This window comes from Ictalurus furcatus, chromosome 7 (assembly GCF_023375685.1).
Source record: "Ictalurus furcatus strain D&B chromosome 7, Billie_1.0, whole genome shotgun sequence".
NCBI classification, from domain to species: Eukaryota; Metazoa; Chordata; class Actinopteri; order Siluriformes; family Ictaluridae; genus Ictalurus; species Ictalurus furcatus.
Genome location: NC_071261.1, coordinates 10,430,960 through 10,458,363, shown reverse-complemented (window position 1 = coordinate 10,458,363; position 27,404 = coordinate 10,430,960). Strand labels below are relative to the sequence as shown.

The window sequence follows — 27,404 nt, the reverse complement described above, 5'->3', positions numbered from 1 at the left end:
TAACATTAGCTAACAATTTTAGGCTAACAATGCCAGCAAATAACCTCTAGCATGAGGATTAGTTAGCATAAACTAATCTTCATAATGTTTACCTGTCAAACTACCTTTCCTAAATTTGGTAATATTAGCATTTTATGCTAACAATGACAATGAAAAACTGTACAGTGAGGATTAGTTAATGTCACATCATTTTCTTATATTTACTGGCCTAGGGTATTTATAATTTTTTTTTTTTTTTTTTTAGCACTTTATGCTAACAAGGAATAAACACTGATTAAGGGTTACTTTGTGTAAACTGATTTTCATAATGTTTACCAAACTACCTTATGTAAATTTGGTAATATTAGCATGTTATGCTAAGAATGCCAATGAAAAACTTGAATGAGGAACGTAATATTATTATGAGGATTAGGTAGCCTAATGAGGTTTAGGTAGCATAAACTAATCTTCATAATGTTTATTTGCCACACTACCTTTGCTAAAAGACTAAAAGCTAGCATGGATTTTATTTTATGTGTGTTCTCATTTGAAGAAAAAAAAAATGATAGACTGGAATTGATTCCCGCTCATTATGACCAATATTACCATTTAATTACCAAGAGAACACTGACTGACTGGCGTGATCGCATTTTCATTATGCTAACTGTCCTATGCTAAACCTATGCTAAAATGCTAGCCGCACCTTTGCTTATTAGCAGCATTAGCATTTTGATAGTAAATGTCAAATAAAAATAGAGGATGTGGGACTCTGAGGTGCTCAGTATAACACAAAATGGGTGAAAAAAAGAGCTAGAGTAGCTCTTGTAATGAATTTAATAAAAGAAGCGTCTCTGGATAATATTCCTGCTCTGAATTATTGAGTAGGTCGTGTTTAATAAATGGAAATGGCTGTAGCGGTGAAAGAAAAAAAGCGCTAAGAGTGTTAAGAAGAGGAGACTCCTGCTCCTGTAGGATATTTTTTTTGTATCTTAATAATATTAAATATGATTTCAGTTTGCTGTCATGAGTGAGTCAGGTGTTCGTACTGAGTGGGGATAATGTCAACATCTGGCACACTAGGTGATGCAGTGTGTGTGTGTGTGTGCTTAACATGCTTGTTCGACGTGTACTAAGCGCTGAGCATACAAGCAAATGTCCACTGAGAAATCAAAATGGCACCCGCTGTCACTCAAGCTTCAGTCTATCTGTACGTGCAGCCGATCCGATTTACTCCAACAGGGCATTCCGCCACCTAATGAACCCAGAACCATCAAGTGTGTGTGTGTGTGTGTGTTTGTGTGTCACACCATCTGCTACAGACTCCTCTGTGCCAGACACCCATCTGCATATTCAATATAAACTCATAACCCATAATCACACTTAATCCGGCGTCTGGGCCCGTCCTGCTCCTTCGACACACGCTCTCGCTCAAACCAGTCATGAAGGATGTACGCTAACCGAACTAGCGATGTTTAATCACAGTGTCTCCATTCAACAGGCTCCGTTCTGAATGGTCAGAAGTTGTTCGTACATTCATCTATAATAATAGTAGCGCTTTCTCATTTGTTAGCATTTTCATACAGTAATAACAGCATACTTGGATGGTAGATGTGTTCCATGAACGTGTTATTGTTAAGAGCATTCTTTAAAGAAATTGCATTTACGCTTTTCGGAAGGAGCCCCCGGGGTCGGTAGCTATGTTTCCGTACATGTATATTTTTTCAGTTATTGCTAGATGGAAACACCAGATGCAAGTAAAATCTCTGAAATGCGCAGAATCTGCTGGATTGAGGCAGGTCATTGTTTTTATTCAATAAAAAAAAAAAAAATGGAAACACATTTACCAAATAAATTCTTTGATGCCAGTTTGCCCGGAAGTGATGATTTTGTTGTCTTAAACAAATGGGAAATGGTGCTTTTATTCACGAATGTTTTCTGCGATTTTTTTTTGCATAAGGTAAATTTGCAACTTGGATGGAATTTGGAACGGTCAACAGTCGGTCTGCGGTTTTTGCCGGTTTGTTTGTTTGTGTTTTTTTTTTTTTTTCCTCTCGTGTTAAGTTCAAGAGTGAAAAAAAAGACTGGCCAAGGAATGATTATTTATAACTGCTAGAACATAACAGGAAGTAACTTGTCATGTTCCCAGACATTCCACAACATTAAATGTTAGTATTGTTAAATGTTATTGTTAAATGTTAGTAATGTCAGTATTAGTGGCTAAAAATGTGTAATAATAAAAAAAAAGAAAAAAAAGCTAGAGTTGGCTTCAGGATTCTGTTTCACGTATATATTTTCCTATAGCATTTCCAAAAAAAAAAAAAAAAAGGATTTATTTGAAAATTTTTTTTTAAATAAATAAAAATTAAATAATCATAATCATAAGATTCAGATCAGTTCAACTGAGTTCAACTAAATATAGACTTTTGGCATCAATTTTCACATTTTATGAGAAATCTTTTCTTTTTTTAAATGAAATTATGAAATACTGGCTCATGGTTGTGTGATCATATGAACTTCTTCTTCTTCTACTTCTTATTATTATTATCAGTAGTAGTAGTAGTAGAAATCTTATTAGTCTTTCTTCTTTTTTTGTTTTTTTGTGCCTTTTTAAAGTAATCACAATGATCCATCAATCCATCCATCTTCTATACCGTTTAGCCTACAGGGTCGCGGGGAACCTGGAGCCTGTAGGATACACTCTGGACGGGGTGCCAATCTATTGCATGATCACATACACATTCACACACCCATTCATACACTACGGACACTTTGGACATGCCTACCAATTAGCCTACCATGCATGTCTTTGGACTGGGTAATAAAGGAATAACTGCTTAGGTACAAACCATTTTGACGATTCGTGAGGGGTGATGTAAAGTGCTTTCATAAATTTTAAAAACAATCGCTACTGCTTTGAATAATTGAGCGAATAAAAGCGCTCCATGGCCTCAGATGTTGGGGAAGTGTTGCACGCGGGCTGTGTGTTGAGCTCAGGTTCGGTTCTGATGTCATGAGGCCTTTGTGTCACTGTCGGTGCTGGTTAAAGAGAGAACGTCTTCACGCCACCCCACGTACTCCACAACACCCTGCTGCCATTCTCCACTTACAGTGCAGGTCTAAAAGCATGGTTTAGGGTGTGGAAAGGAGTGTTAGAGCACAGGGACAGGGAAGATGGAGGAGCAGAAAAGGAAAAAAACTTGCAGAGTGAAGATACTGCAGAAGGAAAAAATGAAAAGACAGGATGATGATGGAGACGAGAAAAAGTCCAAGCAAGACGCTTAATGCATGGATGGATAGATGGATGGATGGCAAGAAAAGAAAAAGACAAGAAGCAAAGAGAAAAATAAGAAGCAAAGAGATGAAAAGAGAGGAGACAATGAGCGAAGAGAAGACGACAGAAGAGGAGAGAATAGCAGGGAGGAGAAGAAAAGATGACAGAATATGAAGGAAGAGAAGAGAAGAAAAGGAAAGAGAAGAGAAAATGTAAGAGAAGGAAAGGAAAGAGAAGAGAAAATGAGAGAAAAGAAGAGAAGAAAAGATAATAGAAGAGAAGGAAAGAAAAGAGAAAATTAGAGAAGAGCAACGAACAGAAGAGAATAGAAGAAAAGGAAAGAGAAGAGAAAATGAGAGAAGAGAAGAGAAGGAAAGAAAAGATAAGAGAAGAGAAGAGAAGAGAAGGAAAGAGAAGAGAAGAAAATGAAAGAGAAGAGAAGGAAAGGAAAGAGAAGAGAAGGAAAGAGAAGAGAAGAGGAGAGAAGAGAAGGAAAGGAAAGAGAAGAGAAGAGAAGAGGAGAGAAGAGAAGAGAAGAGAAGGAAAGGAAAGAGAAGAGAAGGAAACAGAAGAGAAGAGAAGAGAAGAGAAGAGAACCTTCTCGTAATAGATGACTTCATATTCGACGATGACTCCGTTGGGTCTGTCCGGTCCCTGCCACGCCAGAGTGATGCTGTCTTTACTCTTCCTCTCTTTCAGAATAACACTCACTGAGAGACAGAGAGAAAGAGACAGACAGACAGACAGAGAGACAGAGAGAAATTGATTTTGTAATTGAAATTGATTGCCATCATTTCTTCTTTTCTTAATGAGAAATTACAGCAGGATAAACAGCACAGCAGGAAGGTGTTGATGCATTCTGAAACTCTCGCATATCTAGTAACATTTAAATGAGCTTTCTGTGTGTGTGTGTGTGTGTGTGTGTGTGTGAGTGGGAGAGAGAGATTATGTCCTCTAAATAATAAAAATTGTTTTTTCCCCAATTTCAATCACAGATCCCCTGCTATCATTCTAGTCACACGTTTCCTTCAAAAGCTCGCTCACACACACACACACACACACACACACACACACACACACACACACACCCGCAGGAAGGTGCTGCAGGCGAGGCCACACTCCAGCATGTAATTACACTCCTACGTTGGCACCTGACTTTTCCGGTCCAATAACACCTCTATTTCTCTCTCTCTTTCTTCCTCTCTCTCTCTCTCTCTCTCTCTCCCTCAAAATCTCCCTTGAAATGATCAAAATGTACACAACAACTTCTATTCTCAAAGGTTAGACCTGATGGCCATGTTTCAATAAGTATTCAGAACGACTCATGTTTATTTCCTCCTCTTCCGCAGATACGTCGTGAATATTTATGACCCCGGTGTCCGTCACACCCATTTATCTCTATCATTACTGATACAAAAGACTGACGATCCAAATTATGATGGAAAGACTAGGCATGGCTCCAAGTGTGAAGTGTCAATCACAATTAGCAGCAGGAGGCAGCACACGGAGCTCACACTTAGCTTCTAGTGTATAAGTTACCATGTAAGATGTCAAGTAAGTTCACCCAGTCAGCTGCCATATGTTTATTCATCCATCCATCCATCCATCCATCCATCCACTTTTTAATTCACACAGTCAGCTGTCATATGTTTATCTATCCATCCATCCATCCATCCATCCACCTTTCAGTTCACCTAGTCAGCTGCCATATGTTTATGCATCCATCCATCCACCTTTCAGTTCACCTAGTCAGCTGCCATATGTTTATCCATCCATCCATCCATCCATCCACCTTTCAGTTCACCTAGTCAGCTGCCATATGTTCATCCATCCATCCATCCATCCATCCACCCATTCAACCACCTTTCAGTTCACCCATTCAGCTTCCATATGTTTATATAGCCATCTATCCTTGTGACCATGCATCCATCCATCCTTTAGACCAACCATCCAACAGATAATCCATCTATCTATCTATCCATTAGACCATCCATCCACCCATCCACCTTTCAGTTCACCCAGTCAGCTGCCAAATGCTTATCCATCCACCCATCCACCTTTCAGTTCACCCATTCAGCTGCCAAATGCTTATCCATCCACCCATCCACCTTTCAGTTCACCCATTCAGCTGCCAAATGCTTATTCATCCACCCATCCACCTTTCAGTTCACCCATTCAGCTGCCATATGTTTATCCAACCATCCATCCTTGCCACCATCTATCCATCCATCCATCCTTTAGACCAAGCTTCCAACAGATAATTCATCCATCTATCCATCCATCCATCTTTCAGTTCACCCATTCAGCTGCCACATGTTTATCCATCCATCCATCCATCCATCCATCCATCCTTTAGACCAAGCTTCCAACAGATAATTCATCCATCTATCCATCCATCCATCCATCCATCCATCTTTCAGTTCACCCATTCAGCTGCCACATGTTTATCCATCCATCCATCCATCCATCCATCCTTTAGACCAAGCTTCCAACAGATAATTCATCCATCCATCCATCCATCCATCTTTCAGTTCACCCATTCAGCTGCCATGTTTATCCAACCATCCATCCTAGCCACCATCCATCCATCCATCCATCCATCCATCAGACCAAGCTTCCAACAGATAATTTATCCATCCATCCATCCATCAGACCAAGCTTCCATCAGATAATTCATGCATCTGTCCATCCATCCATTCATCCATCCATCCATTCATCCATCCATCTTTCAGTTCACCCATTCAGCTGCCATGTTTTCCATCCATCCATCCACCCATTCATCCACCTTTCAGTTCACCCATTCAGCTTCCATATGTTTATATAGCCATCCATCCTTGTGACGATCCATCCATCCATCCTTTAGACCATCTATCTATACATATTGACTACGTAATCAGGGGAGTTTTACACTTGATATTTCATAGCAGCAGTACTCAAGGATGTAACAGAATCTACAAGTGGCCTTTCTTATCTTGAATCTAAATAAGACATAATAAATATCTGATTGTGATGAAGAGGAAGGGATCTTTATGCTCTGAGGTTGTGGTTAAGCCTCAAGCCTGTGGTTCATGGCTTTAAAGAGGCTCTAAGTACAACAATAAAGATACAATAAAAGGCCCTTGAGCATGATCGAGTGGAAAGTGAGAGGTGAACAATGCCCAACAGACATACATAACCCTATCACACACCTGTTCTGCTGTTGAATAAAAACGTAACCTTGGATGTCAGAATGAGCACAAAGTGCTTCACTACTAACAGAGTTCTAATCCAATAAGAAAACATATTATTAAAGTACATTAAATATGAACATAAAAATGTATAGCTTCACCTCAGTTAAAAAAAAAAATCTTGTATAATAATTATTCTTTAAAAAAAAAAAAATACTGGAATAAAACCAGGTCGTACCTGTCTGGCCGGTGGTGATATTGACGGTGAGCTGCTGTTTCGGACTTGGACTCAGATCAGAGACGCCGTTGATCGCCTCGATACTAAAAGCATAGTCGGTGTTGGGAAGCAGGCCGGACACCAGCACTTTTGTCGCGTCGAGGCCAAACTGCCGAGGTGTGAAGTGGACTCCGCCTCCGCATGGGCCACACTTCCTGCCTTCCGGTGCGCACTTCCTGCAGTGCACGTTGTAAGCAAGGTCACTGCGGCCACCGCTGTCTCGTGGAGGACGCCACTCCAGCGCAACAGATGTGTCATTTAGGGTGGAGATGCCATTCTCTGGAGCTGATGGAGGCCCTGGGGAATAGACAGAGTGTGTGTCTGAGCACTCCAGAGTGAATATAAATATACATATGACAAAAAGACAGAGAGATGGAGAGAGAGAGAGCGAGAGAATAAATAAAATAAAAGGAAAGTCTAAGTTATAATATCAGAGTGTGACCCATTGGCCTAATCAAAACATCTCACTACTGGTCATGAAGACAGAAATCTGTCCTTTAGATACATATTAAAAGGAGAGAAAAAACACGGAAATGATGGAGCACAGGAAGAGAGAACCGAGGAGGAAGGAGGAGAAGGAGGGAGGGTTTAACTGGCCATGGTGATGACATTTCATCAGATCCACAGGCTAAGATAAATGAACAGAGCTCCCTGAAGACCTACCAATCATGCACACCACTTATATTGCCACACCCCTTACCATATGTGTGTGTGTGTGTGTGTGTGTGCGCGCGCAGTTCTCTCTTTCTGGTTCATTCCCTCCCCCTGACTCTTTCTTTGATTCTCAAATGTGTGTTTGATTCTCTCCTTCTGATTCATTATTTGATATTATAAATTATATGTGTGCGTGTGTGTGTGTGCATGCGTATGACTCTGTTTGATTTTCAAAAGTGTGTTTGTTTGTTTGATTCTCTCCTGATTAATTCTCTGACTCTTTTTTTCATTCATAAGATTCATTTTCCTTCCTTTGACTCTCATTTTAACTCTTGCTTGTGTTTGTGTGTGTGTGTGTGTGTGTGCGTGTGCGCGTGTGTGTGTGTGTGTGTGTGTGTGTGTGTGTCCTCAGCTCAGCAGCAGGCATGCTGTGTGCATCAGCGTCCTTTTGTCTAGTGCATGTCACAAATGAGAGTGATTCGATTAGCACATTATTGTTGCTTCCTGGCACATGTCTCAGCAAACACACACAGACACACACACAGACACACACATACACACACATTTCTCTCCCACTGCTGAATTCATTGGATTATTACATTAGAGAACTTGAGCAAGTGATAACGCCCTCGCTCGAGTGTATGCTCGCACGTGTGTGTCTGTGCAGTTAAAGCTGAAGGTCATTATGAACATGCATACACACGTCAGTATGCACGGCTCGTATTATCAATGCAGTGGATCTGTTAATTGAGTTCCACTTCTGCGAAGGGTTAGAGATGAATTAAATAAAAAAAACACAGTGAATTTAAAGTATTTGTATCACTCCGTCTTGCTCATTTAACAAGTAAATCTCAGACACCCGTTAATCCCCAACTGCCCCCCCCACCGCATACTGCCCCCACCGCCAGTCAATAGAGTGATCTCATGACCCCTGTGAATGTCCTGAATAAGCATTATGAGGCAATGATATAATTGTCACTTAGTGATAACCTTTCAATGCATCAGAGACAACATCTTCTCTGATGCATTGAATACATCTTCAGAGAACACGTCTTCTCTGATGCACTGAACACATCTTCAGAGAACACGTCTTCTCTGATGCATTGAACACATCTTCAGAGAACACGTCTTCTCTGATGCATTGAACACATCTTCAGAGAACACATCATCTCCACCAGCCACACATCTGTTCATCCATCCACCTTCGGTTTAATTTTCATTTAACCTTTTCATCCATCCATCCCTTTTACAGTCCACCCATTCATCCATCCATCATTCAGTTCATCCATATAGCTACTATATGTCCATTCATACGTCTATCCATTCATACTTCCCCACATCAATCCATCCATCCATCCAGCCATCAAATCATCCAATCATCCATCAGTTCATAAAAGCCAGCCACAATATGTCCAATCATGCATCTATCCACTTATACTTCCACCCACCCATCATCCATCCATCCATCCATCCACTATCTTTTGGTTCATCCAGTCAGCTACTATATGTCCATCCATCTATCTATATATACATCCTTTTGACTATCCATCCATCCCATTCATCAGTTCATCCAGTCAGCTACTATACAGTATGTCCTTTCATGCATCTATGCATTCATACTTCCACCCATACATTAGACCATCCTTCCATCCATCCATCTATATATACATCCTTTAGACCATCCATCCACCCATCCATCCAAACGTTCACTCTCAGTTTACCATTCAGCTGCCATATGCCCATGCATCCATCCATCCATCCATCCATCCATCTTCTAGTCTATCTATTCTACCAACTACCATATTTCCCTCAATTTTCAGTCCCTCTATTACCTTTTAATTTAATTTTAACTCTCCATCCATCCATCCATCCATCCATTTTACAGTCCATTCCATCCATCCATCCATCCATCCATCATTTAGCTACATTTTTTATTCCATTCATCCATCCATCAGTTAATCCAGGCAGCTACTATATGTCCATTCTTGCATCTGTCCATTCATACTTCCAGCCATCCTTTAGACCATCTAACCATCCATCCATCCAGCCAACATATGTCCATCCATCCATCCATCCATTCATATGTCCATCCATCAGTTCATCCAGTCAGCTACTAGATGTCCATGCATCTATGCATTCATACTTCCACCCATCCTTTAGACAGGGTGGTCACAAACACTGTTCCTGGAGATCTACCTTCCTGAAGACTTTAGCTCCAACCATAATCGTATCCACTTGACCATCTATTCACTGCCTTAAGAAGTTCTTGATCAGTTAAAACAGGTGCGTTAGATTTTGGTTTGGAGATGAAACCAACAGGAAGGTAGATCTTAAGGAAGAGGGTTGAAGACCACTGCTTTAGACCATCCATCCATATTTAAATCCTTTAGGCCATTTATTGTTCCTTCCATCCATCCATCATGCATCCATCAGTTCATCCAGTCAACTACTATATGTCCATTCATGCATCCATGCATTCATACTTCCGCCCATCCTTCAGACCATCCATTCATCTATCCATCTATATATACATCCTTTAGACCTCCTCTCCCAAAGCCCACTACCAGACCAAGACTGGAGAGCACTTATTAAAATATCCCTAAGGCTTTATTGATGTAGTTATATTCACACTTCAATTTGTAACTGTTATCCACTCATCTACCTCACAGTTCATTCAATCAACTACTACTCATCCATCCATCCATCCATCCATCCATCCATCCATCATCCAGTCTATATCTTTTCTATCCATCTATCCATCCAACCATCTTGATTTATGGTCACCTAGGCATGTAGTCTTAATACTTTATCTTGCTTCCACCTTTAATAAAACCCACTCTTCCACTTCCCATCATTCCTTCCTATTTACATCAGTCATACCTGTTATCCATCTAACTAGAACAGGCAAATGTCTGCGTATGTGCAGTAAATGTTTATCTTGCTCACTCTGCTTAGACAAAATCCAACTTGCCTACCGTCCAACATTCTTCCTTTTCTTCAACTTATAAATCCCTCTGAGGGTCCCTTCATCTTCAACATAGTGTATCTGTGTCAATGTAGGTGCTTATTTGGGGTCTCCCCCACAAACACACTTTCTACTAGACCACCAGGCACAAGTTCATCCATCAACTTACTAGTGCAGGCCATGGATCGAGGGTCCATGTCAGCGCGGTAGTAGCCCTTCTCACATGTGCACTCAGATGCCTTCTCCTGCTGCGAGTAGCTGTGTGGAGGACACTTGGTGCAGTAGGCGTCTTTGGCCGAGGCCTTGTATGTACCTGGTCTGCAAGCTGCAATGAAGAGGAAAGAAACAGAACAACAGCCCAAAGGTTAGTGATGAGTTCAGATTGGATTCAGTTCAGCTCATGGACCAAGATATCCCTGAGTACTTGGCTTGCTTTCCATCATTTATTATTATTATTTTTTTTCATTTTAGCAACTCGGTTTATACACAGCTTCATTTCAGGGCTACAAGTACAAAAATCGAACAAGAAAACAGCAAAACCTTCACTTTTCCTTCTGTTCTCTTACTGCTTTACCCCTGAGCCTTCTTGGATGGCCCAGTTTCTCCAATCCTCTAAGGAACCTTGTTCAGTTACACTCTTCTTTTTCCCACACCACTCACAAGCGGGAACTCGTTGGAAGCAGAATGAAAAGAGGAGTTTCGCAGAAGATGGTGTTAGCCTGGCACTAGCTGGCATAAAACAAAACATATTCTTATGTATGCAAATTCCAGGAAGGGGCAGGTGGAGGTGGTGAGACTGAATGCTAATGAACCGAGAGGGCAAATTTATTTGATTGCTTTGCTGCTTGGTACAGAGGCAGAGTAGGTGTGCGTGTGTAGGATATGGGTAGTGTGTCAGGGGTAGGGTCATAAATTCATGATGCAGTTAAGGCATGAACACGCCAGGAGAGCAAATTAGACTATCTTGGCGAGGTCAAGCTGCAAAACGCAATTCAACTGATGGATCAATGGGATGATGAATCTGCCCTCGTCTTGATTGCGTGTGCGGGCGCTGAAGGTCATGGATTTAATCAAGGCCCACACTCATAAATTCACACACACACACACACACACACACACACACACACACACACACAGACACACACACACACACATACACACAAGTACATGCCACTGTTCTTTTTCTTCTACTCCTTGCTTTTTCTTCCCACACTCACACATCTAACGTTCTCATCCCATTATTCCAAACAACGCACACAGAAAATGTCATCTTAGAATTCAATTACGACCGCATGGGTTCGCTCAAGAGGAAATTAATTAACTAATAAGGGCTGGGATTGTGTAGGAACCGACACAATAAAATTAAATAAAAAAACCCCCAGTTAATTAAACAGAGTCAGGATTCTTGTGGAGTACGCACCGGACGAAGTATGTCATAATGCTAAGTCAGCTAATGGCAAAAGAACGTGACAACTTGCTAATGCAAGCCAGATGTATCACGCAGGTACTCATTTCCAGCAACATTTCCACATTTTCATTTGTCACAACGTAAAAAAAAATGTTGGCCTGTGTTGGTAACATCCTCATCTTTAATTTTACTTAACTTGACTCGTGAGTGCCCCATGTGGAGTCGAGAACCCTGTTCCAGCACGGCGTGCACATTTCTCACTGCTCACAATAGCCTGAGTTTTTTGTATTGGCTAAATATGATATGTCCACCTCGACAACACACGATGCCCCGCCCCCTCTTTCCACAGTCCTGTTTCTAGAAAAATCTCATCCTTCCTAGTTATAATTAACGTGGTATTATTAAGGCTGTGCTAGTGCTTTGCTATGATTTGCATAGAATGAATGAATTTATTATTTTATATTTAAACCGGAATTTTAAAAAAATATATTTTTTAATCACTGTGGACTGTTACCGCGGTAACTCGTGGATCGTATACGAGCATCCTGATTTTAGCAGATTTGCAGAGTATTTAATGAAGTTTAGAGTGGTGACATTGTTCCTGCTGGATCGTGGGATGAGTGGGCACTGTGCCCTTTTTTTCTAGCCAAGTTTGGCCCCTGATTGGGGATTTCCTGGCTCTTCCTGCCTGGCAATGATCCACGGTATGTCCACACACACACACACACACACACACACACACACACACAGTGACTATCCTTGAGACTGTTAAATCTCCAGTGACCTCGAGTGCAAAGCAACAAAACACTTCAGCTGCGCACTCCCGAGCTGCATAAATGACTGAAAATGGTTTAGACTACCGAGAAATCACTAGATCGAACTAGATAAATTTACGGTTAATTCTACTTCCTTAAAGCGACGGCTATTTTTTATTCTAAATGGAGGCGAAGGAGGACTGAGAAATTTGGGTCTGTGTATCCTCAAATGGGCACGGGGAAGTGCTGTGGATGAAATTTTTCAATCGGGCCCATGAGAGGACCTCAATTTTGGCAGTACACCATGTAAAAGTGTGTGTGTGTGTGTGTGTGTGTGCGTGTGTGTGTTGGATGGCCTCAGGGACTATTAGCATCCCCTGGAGAAACAAGCTCTGAACATCTTCTGCAAAGCTAAAACAAATCCTTCCTGTCCTCTGAAGCAAAGTAAACGCAGTGCAACTTTTCTTTTATTTTTTTTTTAGCCAGGAGGCTCTAATTATTATTATTTTGTATTTTTACATTATATATTTTGCTGTAAAGTGCATTCTAGGAGAAAACATCAGGGAACGAATTGTGCATGTTTCGCTCCTTTCTGCCGATTAGCATTTTCTCAAGAAGGCATCTGCGCCCCCTCCTCGGGACTGAATAAGCACTTACTCAGGTAGTGAATCATGGAAAAGCGCCATCTCCGATGGCTTCGGGAGGCCCGCGATATTAAAAATTCATACCGCTCTCTGAATTTGGGTCCGTTTTTTTTGTTTTGTTTATGGCAATCGATAGCTTTTAGATACGAAGCTGTGTAGCATGCTCGGATCAATACGATCCACTGACAACACGGCGCTGTTCGCCATGTGAGTCGATCCCGGATTTAATCCTCGGCTTCATTCTGCCTGATTATGTTACGCGTATTTAATAAATTCTTCTTCTTTTTTTTTTTTTGGTTGAGCATTTGCTTGCTTTACAACACAGAACCGTTTAAACCTGAATTAATTAGCCGTGCCGAGACGAAAGCAGGAGAGACGCCGCACCTCATTATTAAATCGGTCAATCTTTTGCTGTCAATTACACCACCCTTTCGTTCCTCAGAACAAGTGACTTTAGGTGACAGGAAAATTATTAGCATGTCAGAAGGAACGCCAATAAACAGACATGACCTGTGCATCAAAAACAAACAAATAAATAAATAAAAACGCCGTTCCCATAGTCAGCATCGCACCGACATCAATAATCTGCCACAATTAACGAGTAAACATGTTCTCTGATTTCACAGTCCGCCTCAGGTAAAGCTAATACGCTGATTATCAAGCTTCAGCTCTTTGTTAAATAGAAAGCAGTCTGTCTCTCAAAAAGGTAATTAGTTTGATTGGTTTAGGTTTCTATTCCCAGTGAACTCTGAATGTCTTTCATTCCATGCTTATGCACTAGTAACCACTTAGTAACTACTTTTATTTAGTCTTCAGCATCAGCACATTCCCACAACTTTTCTCAGTAACATAACAAGCTGTATTTTTTGTTTTATTCATTTAAAGAAAGAGTAAATAAAGAGAGAGAGAGAGAGAGAGAGAGGCTGGTGAGGGTATGACTTGTGACCTGTTTATTGCTACTATTGTAGAACATAAGCCATAACAGGAACTAACTTTTTTGCGGACGTTCTACAACATTAAACGTAACCATAAATGGATACCACGTATATGTTGTTCCTTGATAAATGAAAAAGAAAAAAAAAGTTCCATTTTGAATTGTGCTTCATCACACCATTGCATTGTCGATTGTTTCTCTACAACAGCCTGTCGGCACGTTGTGTTTTAGTCCTTACATAAAGGAAATTTCTGACTTAAATGTATATTTCGTTACATGCGGCGCTGGGTAGTTAAAAGAGCTATCCGAGGAGTTTTGAAGCATTCGGCTGAATCTGAGAACATAATATAGCTCTATACGCTACAGAATTCTTCTAATCGCTTTCGTCAACACTTACATCCTTATTAAATACAAGGGAACCAGCCATAGTGCACCAGAGCTCCCACCACACACCAGCTAATAGCGGAGCGGAGAGAGTGATGTAGACAATTCAGAGATGGAGATTATTAGGGGATCATGATAGAGAAGGGCCAATGGGGGAATTTCACCAGGACACCAGGGTTATACCCCTACTCTTTTTTACGATAAGTGTCCTGGGATTTTTAATGACCACAGAGAGTCAGTACCTCACTTTAACGTCTCATCCAAAAGATGGTGCTGTTTTTACAGTATAGAGTCCCCATCACTAGACTGGGGTATTAGGACCCACATGGTGAGCACCCCCTGCTGGCCTCACAAATATCACTTTCAGCAGCAACCTTAGTTTTCCCCAGGAGGTCTCCCATCCAGGTACTACTCAAGCTCAACCCTGCTTAGTTTCAGTGGGAAGCCAGACGAGAACTGCAAGGAGACATGACTCTAGCACCACATGCTTCTCTTCCCATCATTCATCTTTGTAAAACTGATCTTTGTAATGTTTGCTTACGCATTTTTAGATAATTCTAATCTGTTACTAATGGTATCCAATCTTGTGGTAAACCCTCTGTACGTACTCTGGTAAAGTCTTTTCTTGATTGGTGACTTTAACACAGATACACCTTCCTCCTGGAGGGTGTTCTCGATCTGGAACATCTGGAACTGTTGCAAAGGGGTTTTTCTTCACAAGGGAAATAATTCTTCTAACATCCACCAAAGTTCTGGGCATTTTGGGGTGGGTTCCTGAGAAAGAAAGAACACACCAGTGTGTTCTTTCTTTTGAAAGAATGTACCAAATAGTAGATTTGGCCACACCTAAAGTTTTTGCTATCTCTCTGATGGGATTGTTTTGATTTTTCAGCCTAATCAGTGCTTGCTTCACTGGCAGTCACAGCTCTTTGGACTTCATGTTGAGAGTTAAGAGGAACAGATTCCAAATGCAAATGCTACCAACTCAAGACCTTTTGTCTGCTTACTTGTGAGTGATATAATGAGGGAATAACACACACCTGGCCATGGAAGAACTGAGCAGCCAATTTTCCATGTACATTTGGACTGCATATAAAAAGTGCTACAATTCCTATACTGTTCACCCAATTTGGATGTAAATACCCTCAAATTAAAAAGGTGTACGAGTCCAGCTAACTGTGTCCAGCTAACCATCCAGGGATCGTGTGTCAATCTGATCCTGAGGGGGAGGTTTAGCGCTAACAAGTGTGAAATGTGCATGAATTGTGATCACGAGTGTAACACCTGATCCTCGGGCAAAATAACAGTGAGGGAAAAGAGGACGAGGAAAGATGGTGTAAGAGAGAGAGAGAGAGAGTGAGAGAGAGACGGGGGGGGGGGGGGGGGTCTTGGTGTCCTCCTGCTCTCTCAGGCAGGGAAAATAAGAATCACACACCAGATTACTGTGAGTTACATCCTCGAGGATGACATAATTTCTGAGAAAATCAGTCTCCCTCACACCCACTGTCACAAACACACCCTGAGGTAGATAATCACCAGGGGCAGGTTGCCTTCTGCACTGTGTGTGATAAGCCCTGTGGAGCCTTTGCTCACACACACACACACATATGCACACATCACAAAACAAGGGCGGCTGCTGCATCATATAACATTACCGCTTCTGTCTCCATATGTTGTCTAATTATAATACTAAGCAAGACCACTGTCACATCTTTGTTCCCTTAACACACGTTTCACACGAGCACATGGACGTACAAGGAATAAAACGGGACCTTGGAGGTAATAACACAAAAACCCGCAGAAACTTGTCATGATACTGAAGACTTTTCTGTGGTGGAAAAACTCACTGACTCTTCCAGAGTGCTGACACTGGAGACTCCTTCCCTAAATGTTGAATAAACAGCTCCTTCCACAGCAATTTTAACAACACGCTGTAAATCTGTTTATTATAAGAATCTGATTACGTGTAGCATCCAATGTACGAATGAGTTGTTACCATAGAAACAATAACGTGTTCGAATCAGAACAAGTGCATTGATATAAACCTTGCTAATGGGAATACTTTCAGAGCTCCTGTTATAGAAAAGTAACACCTTCTGACCAGATTCAAGAATTCACCAGCATCGCCGGTATTAATGTGGTGTTCAAGTTTTTCCACTATCCTTTACGTACAAAAAAATTAAATAAAAAAATCTTAGAAATGGACGGAGACGACAAACTTTTTGGTGCAATATTGACTTAAACGAATGTCTCTCATCTAGCAGAGGGATGACTAAAAATGTATTGGAAGCCTGAGATTTGAGTCTTTCTGTCCAGCTATCTCTTGCTTTTTCTCTTTAAAACACACACACACACACACACACACCGAATAACACGTTAATTAATACTCTCACTAATGCATTTACTTATGCTTTTAGTAAAAGGTCTGTGGGTGTCCATAAACTCTGCGTGCTTTCCTCTCCATTCCAAGGCCCACGAGTGCTCAGGCATTTGCGGGAACGTTCTAGAAAAAGAGAAGCAAGGAGCTGAAAGTCCCAAAGGGCGATTTGCAGCATCCACTCCCAGATAACCTTTCCTCTGGTTACTATGGAATATGGCTGAGGTGCAGGAGCAAGAACACACACTGGTATGTGCCATTTTTGGAAAATTATCAACTTCGTGCTTCGCATTGGACCACATCACACTACCCTGTCGTAGTCTTATTCCATATTTAACATACTCTGTATTAGTATAATATTTTTGTCACACTTCATAACACACCAAGGCCCCGATTTATTAAGATCCATAGTAAAAAAAATGGCAATTGGAAGTAGTGGATGTCCTGCAGGTGAGTGATGAAAAAAATTATTTTGTGAATTAGTAGTGGGCAAAATAGGCAGTATCATATCATTCTAACATGCTAACTAATGACACATGAAGTAAATATAGCTAAGAGTGCAGGGACTAGGCTCATTTCTGAGGAGAATGCATATTTAATACTTGCCCTTCAGACGTATTCATTTGCAAATACCATACGCTATTCCTGAAGTGACTTTCGAGCAGAGTAAATTACATTGCGGGTGCCAAATCGATCACGTTTGCATTGACACCAACCTGAATATTTATTAAGCCGAATGTGAAAAAAAAAGTGTTATTTTGTGAAAGACAATCCTTCGTAGACCTTCTTAGTTAATCAGCGTGCACTTCGTTTTTTTAAAATAAAGCCACCTAAAAGCCATGTTGCCACAGTATATATGATATTTATTTTGTATTCATTTAGTCCTCACACACTCTTACTGCAAACAATGTTACATGCTAATTAACTAAACCCATACTAATGTGAAAAAAACGCTAATATTATCTAAAGTAAGCAATCTTAGATTTAAAATGGTTGTTTATCCAATTCAACATCCGAATAAGAATAACAATGCCGGCTGGATGACAGGGGGATTTGTTTCCAGCAGTTTACGTCTCGTATTTCAGGAGGCCGTTTGTCAGGTTCCTTTAGTCCATTTGCTCGTTATGATTTCATAAAGTTGTTCCCTGAACGTATTACAGTTGGACATTGACCTAAGAAGCCGCCCTTAAAAAGGCCTGTGGCAGCGACAGCAACCGTTCGTCATGAGAGACGAGGCAGAGGTCGTAAGACAAAGGAGCAGGAGCGAAAACACGTTTTACTCCTAATGCTAATAAATGTCTTGCAAATGTTTTACGCCACACTGTAAAGCAAAGCGCCAGAATAGGGGTTCAATAGAAAATGTTACACTACCTACCGAGCAAAAAAGCTGACTGAAGGAGAATTTTCCACATGGTTAGCGTACAGGTTCAACACAGGGTTAGCATACTGCTTCAAAACAAATTTAGCATACAGGTTCGACACAGAGCTAGCATACGGCTTCAAAACAAAGTTAGTGTGCAGGTTCAACTCAGGTTAGCATCCATTGCTGAGATACACTAGTCAGGAAAGGGGAAAGAAATATGTGCTGGACCACCAGCACCTTCACTCACTCCGGCTGAGGAGCTGGCACAGTCCCTTAATCCAGGGGGCAGTTCATCAGAGTCAGCTACCACCCATGAAGGGGGCAGTGGTGGCTTGGCGGTTAATACTCAGGGTTACTTATCGGAAGGTCGGGGGTTCAAGCCAAACTACCACTGTTGGGCCCTTGAGCAAGGCCCTTAACCCTCTCTGCTCCAGAGGCTGTATCATGGCTGACCCTGCGCTGGGGTATGCAAAGAAAAGAGTTTCACTGTGCTACTGTGCTAAATATGTGTGATAAATAAAGACTCATTATCATATAAGTGACTTGGTAAAATGTACAGTATGTGTAGCATATTAGTACTTAGGATTCTTTTTTAAAATTTATTTAAAGTTTCAAGTGCTTTCAGTGATTTATCCTTAAATGATCAAGACGACAATACACACTGCCACGGTCTAAAAAAGGAATTTTAAAATAACCCTTTATTGGCAATGTTTCACTTGTGTATTATGCATTCTTATTTTATTTTACTGCATATGGCGTGCACTGGAGTCTTAATTCTAGTGCCCCATACTAGATGTTCCTTATGTCTTTGTATATTAGTTGTATTTGTTTGAGAATGTACATTGAGGATCTGATTTAATTTTCTTACAAGTTGCTGATGGACACGTTGTATTAATTGACCCTCCCGCGACATCACTTCCTGCCACGGTTGTAAGTGATTATTGTCTTCAGGTATTGTTTCTGTTTGCTAGACCGAACCTCATTAGTAATTTGCACCGTAGGATGAAGATGAAGAGACCACCTCTGCTGTGACAGAGGTACAAAATGAAGATGCTGGGAGGCCCACAGAGGTATAACATATAAAGCATACCTTTTTCTTTCTTTCTTTCTTTTTCTTTTTTTTTTTAAAGATGTGTGATTATTAAAACTTTATCACTGTCCCCTTAAAGATTATGGCTGAGGATTCCTGTATAGACGAGGGTCCATCTAACTCCACACAGAATCTTGGCAGTGTAAAAAATTTTTGAAGTCGTCCTTATTAAAAATATTTGGTCTGTGCATGTATTACATACATTTTCTATATGTTCAATAAGTACGTATTGAACTATTTCTCATTTATTAACGAATCCTAGTGTCGATGTTAGGAACATGATTTAAATTTAAGTGCCATTTGTTTCAGGCAGGTTCTGAGGTAATCACAGAATAATCATCCTAGTTGCCGTTTTATACTTTGCCAAATATACTCTCTCTCTCTCTCTCTCTCTCTCTCTCTCTCTCTCTCTCTGAGGTGGACTATTTCCAAGTACAACACTGACACCGGATATGGTAGTGGATGTTTCCCCGAGTATAAGTGTATCAGTCAGTGCATACCTTCTGGAACCTTCTGAGACAGTATACAGGAACCAACGGCAAGCTCTCAGTTTAAACAGGAGTGTAGGTGGATGAATAGAGGACATTAGAAACCCCCATCCAGCCCGGGGGCCTTTTTTCATGGCGACAGCCCAAATCAGGGGCTAAATCTTAATAAGCACTGGAGCACAGCAAATCCCCTCAGTCGAGAAAGAGCGAGGGATGGATAAGGAGAGGGTGAGAGACAGAGAGAGAGAGAGAGAGCGAGAGAGGTGCTCTCGATATATAGAGGACATGGCTCATGGACTCTCAGATGAAAAGGCCATGCTGTAATACACACACACACACGCACACTTCACTTCATGTTCTCAGGACTGGATGGTGAAGCAAAAAAAGATGATTAGAGCAACTGTGCGAACAAGCCAAAGCGTTGTAGTGTTGATGTGTGAATTCAATACAGCGCTATAAGTGACGCTCGAGTGTTTATGGGATAAACAGAAAGAAAGACTCGCACATCTGTAGCAAAATTCTAAAAGGGCTGTCGGCTGATTAGACAACACAACCTGAATGAAACCCGCTGACTATCCTGCCTAACCTCTCTTCCTGTCTGTCTCTTTTTCTCTCTCCCTTCCTAACCATCCCCTTACTATTTCATCCCTAGTGGCAGTGAGATGAGCCGGTCCACTGCGAGCCATCGATTTCCTGTTGTGCGCGTGCATGGTGGGTGGACTTTCTGAAATCATCCTCCATTTCGTTCTCTCTCCCCGTGTCTCGCTCTTTCTTATCGAAAATAAACACAATTTGCCTGTTCAGCCGACCTAAGTGGTTTGTTTTCTGCTTCTTTTTTTGTGCTCTCTAATAGCCTCAGGCGGGCTACAGTCACGACGGAATTACTACAAGAAAATTCTTTTAAAGGCAAATCTATAATCAATTAAATAAAGAACTGAACAGCCGCCGAATAATCATCTCTTGCTGGTTAAGAAAAACAAGATCACGCCTGAATTTGTACCTTTTTACACAGTCACTCTTTTCCTAGATAAGACTATAAACGTGTACTTTTCAATTTAATAGGAACGCCTGTTCATTTTTACAGTTATCTCATCAGCCAATCGTGCGGCAGGAGTGCAAAGCAGAAAACCGGAAAAAAAGTGGAAAAAAAAAATGTGAAATCGTATCTTAGCGAAACATAAATATCTAGCTAACAATTTTGCTACAAAATAAAGTCTTACTGGGAAAAAAAAAATAGTTAGCATTATTAAAAATCAGGGCTGTCACTAGTGCAGTTTTGAGAAACATAAATAGCTAGCTAAGAGTTAGATACAGTAGCATTTCAACTAGGGGCTAAACATAAATAACTAGGCAGCGAAAATAAGAATAAATTAATACAAAAAGATTTTAAAAAGATACTAAATAAGCCGATGCTCTTATTCCTAGCAAGCTAGTCAAACACTGTAGCACTTTTTTTTTTTGCTATGAGGGCTTTTTTGTCCTCTCCAATAACCTCAGGCATAAAATGTGTTGGTTTCATCCACTGTTGTTGTTTTTTTTAATCAAATAAATAAATAAATGAGCGGTCATCGAATAATCATCTCTTGCCGGTAAAGAAAAAAAGAACACGAGAGAAGAAAAATGAGCCGTCGCTCCGAGAAGCAAAGTGCGATGATTGCAAGAAATCAATAGCTGGATAGAATAATGATGGTGTTTTTAGGGGGAAAGCGATGTAAATGGGTAGAGGGTCATTATCTCTTTCTTTCTCTCCCTCCCTCATGCGCGCTCTTTCATCTGCCAAATGAAGAAAGTTTTTTTTTTACCCCCTCTGTCTGCTTGCCCCTGCTTAAATGACTCTGACGCCTCGACGTTGTGATTATGTCCCTAAGCTAGATGTAATTGTCCGATATGAGGCCTGCACGTCGTCATCGTCTCAGCAGCAATATCACCTCTGACCTCAGAAGTCACGCTTTCTCTGGCGCCGTAGCTGTCTAACAAAATTAACATGGCTGGGTAGGAAAATTGGCTGCGCAAGCCAAATTAAACCAATTTCCAAGTCGGCAAGCAAAACACTGTGAATTGTTGCCAGTGGTGAGTGGTGTAGCAGGATAAACGAGACGATGTCAACCAGTAGAGATTTTCAAATACCATTTCTCTTGCAACTGTCTTTGGCCTGGTTTGTTTCAGTTTACATGACTGCTCGAATGAAATATTCAACATTTCTGTGTGTAATGGATTACATAAATAAATAAATAAATAAAAGACTAGTAGTAGTAGCAGCAGAAGTAGTAGTAGTAGTAGTAGTAGCAGTAGAAGTAGGGGTAGTTGTAGCAATGGCAGTAGTAGTAGTAGTAGTAGCAGTGGTAGTAGTAGTAGTAATGGCAGTAGTAGTAACAGTAGTAGTAGTAGTAGTAGTAACAGTAGTAGTAGTAGCATTAGTAGTAGTAGTAATAGTAGCAGTAGCAGTAGTAGTAGTAGTAGCAGTGGTAGTAGTAGTAGCAGTAGTAGTAGTAGTAGTAGCAGTGGTAGTAGTAGTAGTAATGGCAGTAGTAGTAGCAGTAGTAGTAGTAGTAGTAGTAGTAGCGGTGGTAGTAGTAGTAGTAATGGCAGTAGTAGTAGCAGTAGTAGTAGTAGTAGTAGCAGTAGTAGTAGCAGTAGTAGTAGTAGCACTAGTAGTAGTAGTAGTAGCAGTAGTAGTAGTAGTGGTAGTAGTAGTAGTAGTAGTAGTAGCAGTAGTAGTAATAGTAGTAGTAGCAGTAGTAGCACTAGTAGTAGTAGTAGTAGTAGTAGCAGTAGTAGTAGTAGTAGTAGTAGTAGTGGGAGTAGTAGTAGTAGTAGCAGTAGTAGCAGTAGTAGTAGTAGCACTAGTAGTAGTAGTAGTAGTAGCAGTAGTAGTAGTAGTGGTAGTAGTAGTAGCAGTAGTAGCACTAGTAGTAGTAGTAGTAGTAGCAGTAGTAGTAGTAGTAGTAGTAGTGGGAGTAGTAGTAGTAGTAGCAGTAGTAGCAGTAGTAGTAGTAGTAGTAGCAGTAGTAGTGGTAGTAGTAGTAGTAGTAGTAGCAGTAGTAGTGGTAGTAGTAGTAGCAGTAGTAGTAGTAGTAGCAGTAGTAGTAGTAGCAGTAGTAATGGTAGTAGTAGCAGTAGTAGTAGTAGCAGTAGTAGCAGTAGTAGTAGAATTGTAGCAGTAGTAGTAGTTGTAGCAGTAGTATTACACACCACGGTATAAAATTTCAGCTAAATCCAGTAACAGCTGGTCACAATATTAATTTGGAGGGCTAAATATTTTACTATCTACAGTAACTGGGTGTCATTGTTATAAACCCATTATCTTCTAGCCTTTTACTGTAGCATAGGCATAAAACTATTACTCATATACATAGGAGCACACTCACTGAAATACAGTAATTTTTTAAATGTTTCAAGTCTGTAATCACACCATACAGCTCTGTTGTCTGTCCCTTAGTATAAGAAACAGTACAATGTTTGTTTAATCTGCTTACTTCTGGTTTCATCTCCAAAGGCATTAAAAAACAAACAAACCTCAAGTAAGTCGAGAAAGTCATCCATCTCGTTCACGTCCATTATCACAAACGGATCTACTGTCTGGGCTAGAAAGAAATCAGCCCCAGCCTCTACGTCACAGCAGTTGGGAATGCTGTCCTCCACGTTCACATCATTTTCTATTTATTACTGAGACGAAACGGATGAAAGAGAGACGAGGCTCAGAAGTCGGGGTTTGATTACTATTCACAATGCTGCTCCGTGCCTGTGTGGAATTAAATAAATATTAGCGCAGGGGTAAAGGAGAAGGTCAGGGTCAAAATCTGACAGACAGGCACAGCAGGGGAGGCTCGGAAGACAAAGACATACACACACACACACACAGCGAAGCAGCACCTGAAGTGAATGTTAAGAAGTACCTTTTCCACTCATATATATATATATATACACACACACACACACACACACAAGCGTACACACACACCACTTTCTCTTTCAATTACATAGAGAAGAGAGACGAGAGAGGAATAGGATCCAGTTGCTGGGTGGTTGTATGGAACGAAGAGTAAATGATAAAGAAAGTGAGTGAGAGAGAGAGAGAGTGAAAACAAAGAGAATGATGGAAAGAAGCGAAACTTTAAGGCTTTTACTTGTGATGAAAGTTTTTAAGCTGTAAGCTTAAAGTTACAGCTTTACCTCTGAATGTTATGAAGCACTGACACTGGAGACTCCTTCCAAAAAATGTTAAATAAACATTTCCGAACAAAAAACTATCAACAATGCCACACATCTTTTTTTACGACTCCCTGTGTAAGTTGTTATTACAGAAACAGTAAATCGGTGTAATGAGAGCATTAATGTAAACCAAATCAACACCTTCTAACCCAATCGGATTCGAGAACTCAACAGCGCTGTGATTATCACACACATGATGAGTCTTCGCTAACTCCTTCCGAAGACAGCCCTGAGACAAAGTCGGACGGATGTCCCGACGGAGAGAGTGAGAAGCAGGAGAGACCGAGAGAGAAAGTTTGAAGAACTTTGGATCAAGGAAACGCTGGAGAAAGGCTTGATTCTGTTGAGAATACGAGATGTAGAAAATGAGGGATGAAGGAAGGGAGGAGAGCGAAGGATGAGCGAGTGGGATCAAGATGGGAGGATGTACGCGTGCGGTGTCACGTGAGAGGCTGATAAATATTTAACGGTGTAGGCTGAGACTCACGTTTCTCTAGCAGGTGATGCAGTGTTTCGACTGCTGCCCGGGGATAGATGCCTCACACACACACACACACATACACACACACACACACACAACCTTGCGGAAGCAGAAAACTTCTCAGGCCACAGATGAGAATTCGTTTTTGGAGTCAGGTCAAAATCCCAATTCATATCGCACACACATAACTAGTTAATATTAACTGTTGCTCATTAAGAGGTAATAATGGTCAACACGTGTTTACGTTCATAAAAAATAAATGGTGTTACAAATATATAAAATGAAGAAAATCATGTGTAAACAAGACATTCAGTGAGTATTTCAGTATTAGGATTTGTCTCATCTAAACTATGAACTTGAACAAGTGTTAGTATTACTGAAGAATTATTCACAGGGACTAGTAAGACAGATGCTCGACATGAGTGGTCACCAAGGTAGGTCTGTTCCTGGAGATCTACCTTCCTGAAGACCATAATCATGGCCACCTGACCATCCAATCATTGCCTTAGGAAGTTCTGGATCAAATAAAAGAGGTGTGTTAGATTTTGGTTGGAGTAGAAACTTGCAGGAAGGGAAGATCTCCAGGAAGAGGGTTGGTGACCACTGCTCTACATAATCGAAGGATAATAATAATAATAATAATAATAATAATAATAATAATAATAATAAGCCTAATGTTATTTGACAAAGCAAGAAGAACTTGACACCAATCGCGCTGACAGTTTTGCCTCCACCTCCAACAAGTCTAGTCCTTCTTGTTACTAATTTGTATGCCATCAAAAAAATACCCTTAAAATATACTTCAGACAAGAAGGAAGCTATTGAAGAAAGAGTATTTTAGACATTTGCCCTTGCCATGACCTTGACCCTGTTTGGAGCAGTTCCAAAATCCGTTCACCTGCTGGTTACGATAATAATTCTGCTCGTTCTCGAGACATCTCAGATGGATGGACAGATGGACGACCCGAAAGCATAAAAAAAAACATAACCCAGCATAATTGTTGCGATGATGATGTTTTCTGTTTAGTATTTTTGGAAGGAATCTCCAGTACCAGCGCTGTGTAACAGTCAGAAAGGCTAACTCGAATAAGCACTCAGTACAACCGTGGTGAAAAGCATCTCAGAACGCACAACACATCAAAACCTTTTGGTGGATGGGCTACAATAGCAGGAGGTTAGAGGTCGATGGATTGATTGGTTTTGCAGATTAATCAGCAATGTTGACCGATTGCTGGAACTATTGGTTATCGGAAAAAAAATCCACACAGATAGTTTTCCCAGGTTGCGTCCGTCTCGGGAACAGCTGAGAAGGGCACGCTGTCATTATCTGGTACGAAAGCGGCCTCTAGAGGTGAAATAAAAAATCATCACTGACACATTTTGTTGTGTTATTTGAGGTGTTTTTTAAATTCGTTTTGGAGGTCTCTATTTTTATGTGTTATCTGGAGTGTTACTTTTTGGTTCAGTCTGGACTGTATATCTTTTACTTAATTTGATATTTATTAATAGTTAATATATATTAATATTTGTATATTTATTTCATCTGAAAAACTACAGTACGTTTTCCTGGTGCAGTCAGTACTGGAAAAAAATTCAGTAATATTTCACTTTGAGTGTTATGTTTTCATTCAGTAGCAAGTTTAAAAACTTTAGGTTGATAAATAGGTTATCAGCAGTTAGGTATCGCCCAACTTAGGTATCGTTATGAGTAAAATCCACTATCGGTCGACCTCTGCGGGAGACTACATCGGGTTCCACATCGAAGCTACGCTGGGCGCCGGCTCACCCAAACTGGACAGCTGAAGATTGGAAAAAGGTGTTGTTTTTGTGAACCTGTGCCTTCATCGATTCCTTTTCTTGACTGACTTACTTGTTGTTTGGCTGATTGGATAATTGCACGAATAAGCAGGAGTACAGGTGTTCCTAATAAAGTAGCTAGCGACTCTACGTATATATTAGACACAAACATGAAGCTGATATGGCAGCTATTTTATCATTACCACTTCACTACTGTATTTAGGTCAAGCTTAAATATATCTTGCCATTAAAGTAGACACGCATTTACTCTAGTTCTTCATCCGGAGAGCAAAACTAGCTTCATTTTAATACGCTGACGGACTGTTAAGAGTTGCTTTTAAGCCCGGAGCTCATTAATCAAGATCAGCATCCGAAGCCTGGGCTTTCTCCTCCTAAAGACTATTATTATGAGGCGGTGTCACACACGCTCGTTTGAAAGCAGGTCATTCAGGGATTCACAGCTTCTAAAACATTAACGGCTTTACGCTAACACGCTGTGCGCTCGCTTAACTCCGTCTAATTGGCTTACCATAATGTAGTTTGTAGCAGTGCAGCCTTCAAAGGCCGAGTCAGCGGCTTTGCCTCGGTCTTAATTAAGGCCGGCCAGAGGGATTGGACAGAGTAGAGAGCTCGAGTGTTACCGCAATTCTTCAGATTTTATGGATAAATAGGAGTCCTGTGGTGTTGTGGAGTATGTGAGTCTGTAGAGGACTTAATGGTTGTGGGGGAACTTCTGAGCTAAGACTGAAATGGTCCAAGAGAACCTTCCGAGTTATGGTATTTGAGATATATCTAAAAAAGAATCGATTATTGCTGTTCCAATACTGGATTTATACCACATTATCATGATATTAATTTTTTTCCCCCTGGTGTTGTATGCTCCTGCAGCCAGGGCTATGAATTATTCAAAAAGGAAAAAAAAAAACAAGACGGACAAGCACCATGAGTCACTCTCGTTCTTTTCCTGTCACTTTTCTTCCTTCCTCTTGCTATCCTGTATCTTCGCCTGCCTCGCTCGTCCTCTTCCTTCGTCTATCAATTTCCGCCCATTCTCTTCTACCTGGTCAGATATCGATATCACGACAAACAGTAATTGAGCTCTCGCAACGAAGCACGCCGAACGACCAGCCAAATCCGAACATGCGCTAAAGGTCTCTC

At 40.8% G+C, this 27,404-nt stretch overlaps 1 protein-coding gene across 2 annotated transcripts in view; it reads right to left on the bottom strand.

Moving 5' to 3' along the window:
- The window catches only part of epha4b (eph receptor A4b), a 101,913-nt gene that overhangs the window by 39,705 nt on the left and 34,804 nt on the right, over positions 1 to 27,404 (bottom strand). For both annotated transcript variants that reach the window (XM_053628309.1, XM_053628310.1), the window contains exons 4-6: positions 10,483 to 10,638; positions 6,656 to 6,991; positions 3,848 to 3,960 (exon numbers count right to left, since the gene is read on the bottom strand). In XM_053628309.1, coding sequence (XP_053484284.1) covers positions 3,848 to 3,960; positions 6,656 to 6,991; positions 10,483 to 10,638 — 605 coding nt within the window. The remainder of the gene's footprint in view (positions 1 to 3,847; positions 3,961 to 6,655; positions 6,992 to 10,482; positions 10,639 to 27,404) is intronic.